This window comes from Lates calcarifer, unplaced genomic scaffold (assembly GCF_001640805.2).
Source record: "Lates calcarifer isolate ASB-BC8 unplaced genomic scaffold, TLL_Latcal_v3 _unitig_1715_quiver_2043, whole genome shotgun sequence".
In the NCBI taxonomy this organism is placed as follows: Eukaryota; Metazoa; Chordata; class Actinopteri; family Centropomidae; genus Lates; species Lates calcarifer.
In genome coordinates, this window is record NW_026115710.1 from 1 (window position 1) to 8,500 (window position 8,500).

Consider the following 8,500-nt stretch of genomic DNA (forward strand, 5'->3'; position numbering starts at 1 on the left):
CACAGAAACATATCGACAGTAAGTTTCTGAACTGAGACAGGTGTGACTCTAGCGAGGTTTTGCTTTGAGTGCCGCATCGACTTCTTCTTCTGGCATGAGAGTGTGCCACTGGGCCACCGGACGTCTGGGATTGGCCAGCATGTCTGACCAGTGGCGCAGGCCGACCCCTGTAGCTCCATAACCCATGAAGGTTTTTCCAATGGGGTCGTTGCTCCCGAGTTTATCATAGTCAAACACTGTGATGACGACCTGCACTTTCTGAAACCAAAGAATTTATCAAATATTATTATTATTCTCCACATCAACACTTACTGTAACATTTCAAACTGATAATTAATGTGATGACACTGCCTACCTGTATCTGCTCAAAGGGGACGTCAAAGCTAAAACTTTCATTAAAGTAGGGGTTGAGTGTGTTTTCTTGACAGTTGTCTTTTTCTTCTTAATGCGTTTTCCATTTTGCTGTAACAATCTTCACATATGGATCTTGTGGATATAGAAAAGAACATGATACAGCGGTCCATTTTAATGAGACATGAAACAAACATCTGAGATAGTATGAGTGAATAGCGAGAGATTACCTGACAAGCCACCCACATCCATTTTCTTCAGATTCTTTGCCTCCATGATGTTCACTGTCAGTTTCCCAGCAGTGGGTACATAACGCAGAGAAATGCAAATATCACCCAGTTTCTCCTGCTGAAAGGAAATATCATGGATTATTATGTCCCATCAAATTAAACTATAGATGTCTTTTATTAAACTCCTGATCCTCCAATTTTATATTAATTGGAACAAGGTCAAATGAAAACAGTATATCATACCTCTTCCTTCTCCCCACTCTCCAGGTCTCTCCACTGTTGCATTGGCTGGCCCAAATCAACACTGTTCATAGGAATCTTTATCTCACCAATCATATCATGTTTGGAGAAACGATCAAAGTCAAAAACTTGCAGCACCAGCGTCTTTCCGCCCAACTCTGCATATGGGATCTAGAAAGAGAAGTTATTACAACATTGAGATGAACAATAGGCGATGGTAGATTGTAGGCAATTTTGTGTACATGTAAGAAAATGTATGAATTCAGGCAGTAACAAAGAACATACAGTGACGGGATGCAATTCAAAACATACTGCATTGTAATTTTTTGGGGAGGGATACCTTGACAGACGCCACTCAGGGAATGAAAGACTAAAGACGAGGGGAAGTAGAGACATAGGCCAAACTTCTGCCTCATGAGGGGTAAAAAGTGACATGTCATCAACAACCTGGAACACCAACACAAGCTGCGACAGAGACATAAAGAGAAGAGAAAGAACAAACAAACAAAAACACAGACAACATCAAGTCGACGACAAAGGCACGATGTCAAGGACACGGTACCTTGAAGATGAAAGTCTCGTTGAAACGGGGCATAAGTTCTTGCGCTGAACCTTGGTCTCATACTTCTTCTTTTTGTCTGGCAACAAAAAGACTTTGACATAGGGGTCTGAAGTTCCCCCATGTCCATAGCAGCAAGGTCCTGAGCCTGAAGGATACCCACTATGAGCTTCAGAGGAGAGAAAAAAGGTGTCAGACAAGTGAAAAGGAAATATATTTCAGATAGTCATTGTCCTTCAGGTCATTAATATGAATGCTTTTGTTTTCACACAGGACCTACCTGGGGAATCTGTGAAGTTGTAGTCCAAGGAGAACTCCAGCTTACCCCAACTTTCCTGTTCTTTCTCCTCTTCCTCCCCTTCCTTCTTTACCTCCCCCTCCTGGAAGATGAAAAAAACATCAATGCATTGGATCAATCATCATGAAGATCTAGATCAGGTAAGACTATGCAATAATAGATGACTGGAAGCCATGTACCTTTTCTCCAGCCTCTCCTTCACCTTCCTTTGTCTTTCTGCAGCGACCTGCCTTCCTCTCCCTCACTTTCTTTGGCTTTTCTTTTTCCCAAAGCATTTTTGAAAACACAGAAGATGAAGCACGCCACCAAAAACCAGGACCACCACAACAATGGCTCCCACTGCCCACATGGGAACTGCAAAATAAAAATAGGTGTATTATCAGGATTCACATAACACAGGATTTTCAAGAGCATTAAAATTTTTCACATCTTATGATTACATTAATCTAAACAGTTCCAACAGTATTGTTGAACGTAAACTGCTTTGAAACAGAACTAAGAGTATGATGCATAATTTCCTTGCAGTAAAACATGATACTTCTTCAATACTTTATCTTTACACAGTTTGCTGAGCATGCACACATTGTTTAGCAACACCCTTCTCCACAATCAGATAATAACACACTCCCTAGCTGGGAGTGGCCTTATTCAACCGCAGTCACCAACACTGCTGGGGCAGTTTATCATTAAGTGCTTTGCTAAATGCAGCTCAGCAGTGGTTGTTGACTGAAAGGAAAACAATTCTAATTGTATTTTTCTACTTTGATTGAATATGTCAAAAACATTGTTGGTAGCTAAGGAACAGCTTAATGTTCATCAGAAAAAGCTAGTCTAAACTGGTCAATACAGATATGAAATAATATATCATAATGTGAAATCTGTACAGGGGTGGCTTTACTCCTCCAAAAAATAAACAGTGACACACACATTGTTTCAGTGAGTATATTAACTTTTGTTTTCTAGAAGTGGCTTACTCGGCAGATGACTAAGTTCATTCATGAACTTGTCTTTCATGTGGTTGTAGTCATGGCTGGGGTGATGTTCTGTGTGGGAGTGCTCATGGTGTTCTGAGTGCGAGTGCTCATGATGAACTGGCTCTGTTGCTTCCTCTGGCTCTGGTTCAGACGGCTCTGCAGCCCTCCGGGCCCGGGCTCCAGTGCTGACCACCCTCATGTCAGCTGTCAAAACAGAGGAATCACTGCAGTGTTATTCACGATGTGTTGGTTTTTTACGCCCTCTGTCAAGTTGGGCTATACAGTCAGAGATAACACAACTTCGTATGTATGCTGTGTAATCCCTGTGTCCATACTTTGCAGTACAGTACAAGAGCACAGAGCAACTCCAAGCCAGATGCTCAACATGGCTGACCTTAATCCCTCTGTTACTCTCATTCTCTCTGTCATCTCCCCCGCCCCACAACCCATGCTTCCACTCCCCACGTTTGTCCCATCCCATTTTTCTCTCGTCACTGTCTCTGCATGTAACTGGATTAAACTCTGGCAGCTTGCACTACAATATTAATCCAAAATCCCAGATCCTCAAAGCTTAAATAAATAGGGGTTGGTCCCCTCCGAATTTTCCCATCCACAACTGTTGTTTTTGTCCCTATGAACTACAGAGTTTTCTGGAAAGACAACTGTTTATCGAGGCATTTCAAATGAATCCCAGTATACTATGGCCAAGACTACGGTCAAAACCCTGGTTTTATTATTTGTAGTTTTCATGAATATTTATCCCCACATTCTTATTTAAATAAGAAAAAAACACTATTTTTAGAATATGCTGTATATGAAGTAAGTTTTTTTTAATTGGAATCAGCAATTTTTTGACGGCAACTGTACCATCTGCGTTGAATAGCGTAAGAGACCTAATGAAATAAAAACATTTTAAGTGTCTATTTACATACATGGATAACTCTTTCAGCTGGTATTAGAGGGTTATGATTATGTTCAGATTCACAGGAAACAGTTCAGAAACAAATGTCATTTTATCATTTAGAAAATGTAATTAAAAAAGTCAATCCTTTTCTCATTGGTTAATTTTTTTTTTTGCATTGCAATGCTCTTGCACTTGATCGTAGTAGAAATGTTTGCAATCTTATGCATATTTATCTTACCTGTTGATATGTTGCTTTAATTTCCTCTATATGGAAAGAGTTGTTGGAGCAATTTTGTAGTCATAGAAGTAAGTGTTTTTCTTGTTGCTTCCCTTTTGGCCTGTTGGAGCCCTCATGCACCCATCGTCCCTTCAGTATGCTGTTGACTCTGACTGGCTCTCTGCAACCCTTTCCATCAAAGCCAAAGCACTGGCAAATCACTAGAGCAGTGTTGTGGTTTAATCCCCCCTACCCCCTCCTCCCGATATTAGAACGCTGACAACACATCTGTTGCTTTATGTCTCTGACTGAAGACTCACAAAGAGCAACGGTCACCTTCTCTTATATTAACAGCTCCACTATTAACAATTTCACATGTTTAATAATTTAAGGCTTTTCTTTGCAGAGTGGAAAAAATATCTGTTCATTAGACTGATGAACTGATGGCAGTGGTGGTTTTGTTTATCCATTAGACTGAAGAGATTGTAGTGCATCCGGCTCTTTGCTAATCCCCTTGGCATAGCTGTCCTCGCAGTCTACCAACAGCTTCTATTGCAAGTGGATATTCCAGCCTCCCCATCCCTTGGCTTACCATTTTACTGTACCAAACACATAGCCACATTTAGAGCACTGTGAACAGTAATCCCCAGGCATGCTGCCACGTGTTTGCACTGCTACATCTGGAGATCTCAGTGGCTCCAATCCAACACACAACAGCCTCATCCAGTACTTACTAATCTGCAGAGTGGAAAAAAACACATAAAGAGACACTATCACAACAACTACATTTGAGAGGGTGTCAACACAAGGCTTTTTTAGTCAGCTTAGCCAGCTAATTAACAGGACCTACATCGGACCATACAATACTAGAGACCATTTTAATTAGACCCTAAGGTGTTTTGTAAACACTGCTGCATGTTCTCATTCAATCATAATATTTCTTGGTCAATTAATTGATTGGATCCAAGTTATCAAGAAATCAATCACCGATCCAGTCTTTTTCTCAACTGTACATTATGTGTTGCAATGCAGTCTCACTAAATTGCAAATGAAACACAGACAGAGTAAAATAGGAAATACGTCTTGCTGTGATGTAGTCTGTTGACACACTTCTATTGGTGAATCTTATCTTTGCTGAAACATATAATTTACTAAGAAGCATCATGGACATTTTTAACCACAAGCTCTCTGGTAGCCTAATGTTAAACATTAAGCTCCCACCCAATGGTGAGTAAGCAAAGTCCCACTGTTATCTTTACAGTGTTCTATAGGCACAGACATGACATTAGGAAAAGCACAGAAGGTATGTTTAGACTGCATGATTAGTCAGATGACTGTCTGAACAGGTGGACATAGACAAAAACAAGGTCAGCATAATCTGACTTTATTCAATGTTTGCATGATTATACAAATTTAAACCATTTTGATTGACTCAAAATAGTATACAATTTACAAAACAGTTGTGAATGTTACCTCTGACTCTATGGAATGCATGACACATGATAAACTGAGTCCAAATGCACAAGTGACTCATTTTAACAGCTTAGGAAAATGGTAGTATTTAGCACCATACTGGTGGAAACACTGATTTTCCACTGGGGTGTTTTGAGGTATTTTCTGTTATTTTGCTTTTAATTTCTCTTGTGCCATTGGTACAAGAAAGAAGTTTAGGGTAACGGATAAAAATATTGTAAACTTGTCTTAACGGAAAAAAAGGTTGTTGTGAGGGACTATTGCCCACTTGACTCTTTATCTTTTGAAATGTGGAGCTTGTGTCATTGTACTGCTGGTGACCTTTACAGGGTGTGTTTATCAAAGAGGTATTCTCCCATTGAACCCTGTGTCTCAGACGCAGTGAGACGGGTCAGGCTTCCAGCATAATCACCCAGCTTCTTGATGGTGTCATGGCTGTCGGTGAGGAAGTGCTGCTCGAGGAAGTCACACAGCTATAAAAGAAGTTAGACAGAAAAAGGTGAGTAAGATGGGAAATAATTCTATAAAAGTGATCTTCCGGACTGTGATTGTTTAATACATACTGAACTCACACAAAAAAGTATTTATAATATGCAACACTGTAGCTGATTCTTTTTTTTTTCATATTCATTATCTCACACTACACAACAACCTTAGAACAAGTAGCAGTTATATCTAACAGTGCCAGACATACATGAGGGTCAGTGTGGTTGCCAGCTCTGCGGTGCACATCAAGGATACACGAGTTAAGGGACTTCTGGTAGTCGAGGGAAAAGGACAATGCATCCAGACCACCTCTCCAATCCTCCCTACTTGGTTTCTAGAAGAGAAGGTTATATTTAAATGGATCAACAAATGTACCGATCTCAATAACAATGGCTTAGAAATGACACTCGTAATTGGACATTTTAGACTTACAGCGATAGTCTGAAGCAAGATTCGGCCTCCTCTCATGTTTTGATATTCCAGCAGCTTCTCAGCTTGTTCCCTCTCTGTCACTGAGCGCTCCAGGAAAAAACTGGAGAATTTTGGCAAGGCAACATCATCCCTGTCAAAGTACATCCCCTAAAACAGTTGAAAAACAAAAATAGAAAAACAACACAATATTTAGGGGCTTTAATTGAAACGTGAGAAGAAAAAGAAATTCAGGCAAATAGGGAAATATTTAGCAGTGTACATTGCATAACCATACCAGAGCAAGGTAGGTGTAGGATGCATTTAGCTTCAGGTTGATGAGTTTGTTGATGTCTCCTTCGCTCTCCGAATGGAGGTTTTGTTTAACCACAGACTGCATTTCTAAAAGACAAAAAAAATACTGCAATCAATGCGACAAGCATTAGGACATACCAATGCCAGAGCAGGGTGTAGCCACTAATGCAAAAAGACAGAAAACATGTCAGAAGATAAAGATATCTCCCTTACCCTTCCTTTCTCAGCAAACAGTCTTCGCTAACAAACGGTTTAAGTCACTCGCTCCCTGAAGTTAGCTTGTTAAAGTCCTGCACTTCTTTACCAGCCTGCGTTTACGCAACCGATATTTAACGGCTTCAGTCAAACATCAGCCAGGCTATGTGTTGTTGTGCAGTGAGCTCAAGTGGGCTGTAACCTCTCAGGTGAGGTGGAGAGAGGGTTCTGCTAAGGTTAGGACATTTTGTGTTGAACTGAAGCTTGGTTAATGTCGTTTGTTACAACACTTTTTAACTAGCTACTTGCGCTCTCTTTACAAGTTAACGCTAGCAGGCAGGCTGTATGCTAACTCTTAATTTAACAAACATTAGCCGAGTTAGCACCAACTAAACATTAAGCTTGTTAACGTAACTTACCACACAGACATGTTAGCTGAGCTTGGCTGTGGGTAAGATTTAGTTAGTCTAATATAAGTCAACATTACCTTTATTTTGTCACTCACTTGCTCTGTGAAGTTAATGTTACTCCACTTCGCCAGTACTGTGGCTGGCTTTATCTTGTTTACACCCCACAAGACGACGACCCTCCCTCAGCTTACGTTAGCCACCGTTACTTAACTCGTTTGTATGTTCATGCTGTTTGTGCATCTCTACTGCCACCTCTCGTGTTGGAGACACCTTACATATTTCAGTCTAACTGTTGTGTTAGTAATATTGGAATAAAAGAGTCTTTAAAAAGGCATTTTGATACAGTGTTTAGAAAGGGCTTCACAGTAATCAGTCAAGATACAAATGAAGTTTTGAGAGTGTAGATAATAAGCACACCATAGGTGGTAATAAGCACATCAACATACATGGTTATATGACAGATTATATATCAAAAGCCAGCATATGTATTTGAGCAGCAGGCAAGGTTCAGCTTGAGTCCTGTGGTGTATGGGAAGCCAGTGGATGTTCAGAATTGTTGTAACTGTGTGTTTTAGACATCCAACATTTATATTAGATGTAAATGGAAACTTGATACATTTTAAAGTTTGTATGGATTCATGGTAAATATGAGTTTTAGTAACTTTAGGGTGCAGGTCTTAAATGTCGTATGAAAAACAAATTATGTTTGCATGAACGTTGAATCAATAGGCGTGTTGTGCTCAACATCCAACAAGGAAGCTCATTACAGTTGTTCATATAATATTAAGGAAAACTCTTATCATTTCTGAATGTGAACTTCCCCCTTATGTTTCCCCAAATTAAACTGTTGACAGTGTTTTATTTCATATACCAGCATATTTATTGAGTGCTACATCATAATATGAGACCATAAATACTGTAATGCCTTGATGATCTGTAAAAAATGTGTTGGTGATGTTCTCTGTTTGTAGTTCCTTATACATCTCAACCACAAGGAAGCTATAAATATCGCTGCTTGGTAAGACAGTGCAAAGAAACCAAAAGTAAATCCACTGGTCTGTGAAACCAGCTAACTGAAAAGATTAGACAGTGATTTTAACTAAGAAACCATTAAAGGTAAATGATTTTAGAGTAGAATTTAAAACAAGACAAATAACACTTATTTTGCATAGCATTTGAAAGGTTTGCCTGGGTGCATAGGTAAAAAAAACTTTACATCCTTTATTTACACATCATAAAGGTACAGAGACAGTCACAAACACAAAACTGTAAAACTGATGATCAGAAATATACAGCAGATATAAAGCAATTACCACCGATAAACATGTAAAACTGGCAAATTTACTTGACATACCTTTGACAAGCTGCACACTTTGACCGTTAATAAGGAAGTTACAGGCGGGACAAAGGTCTCTGTGGTTGTTCAAGGCCAAAAAGGAG

At 39.6% G+C, this 8,500-nt stretch overlaps 1 protein-coding gene and 1 pseudogene across 4 annotated transcripts; both read right to left on the reverse strand.

Moving 5' to 3' along the window:
• Positions 1–8: 8 nt before the first annotated feature.
• LOC108890258 (synaptotagmin-A-like) lies at positions 9–5,011 on the reverse strand (annotated as a pseudogene).
• Positions 5,012–5,141: 130 nt separating this feature from the next.
• LOC108890260 (ferritin, middle subunit) lies at positions 5,142–8,476 on the reverse strand. Of its 4 annotated transcripts, none has more exons than XM_018687127.2 (5): positions 8,415–8,476; positions 6,439–6,542; positions 6,165–6,311; positions 5,941–6,066; positions 5,142–5,719 (listed from the first exon to the last, which is right to left on the reverse strand). In XM_018687127.2, exons 2-5 carry the CDS (start codon positions 6,538–6,540, stop codon positions 5,570–5,572), a joined length of 525 nt encoding a protein of 174 aa, XP_018542643.1. In that variant the 5' UTR covers positions 6,541–6,542; positions 8,415–8,476; the 3' UTR covers positions 5,142–5,569. The 4 variants fall into 4 exon arrangements, with proteins under 4 accessions (XP_018542643.1, XP_018542640.1, XP_018542641.1 ...); XM_018687124.2 differs by lacking the exon at positions 8,415–8,476 and adding an exon at positions 7,156–7,311; XM_018687125.2 differs by lacking the exon at positions 8,415–8,476 and adding an exon at positions 7,138–7,279.
• Positions 8,477–8,500: the final 24 nt, after the last annotated feature.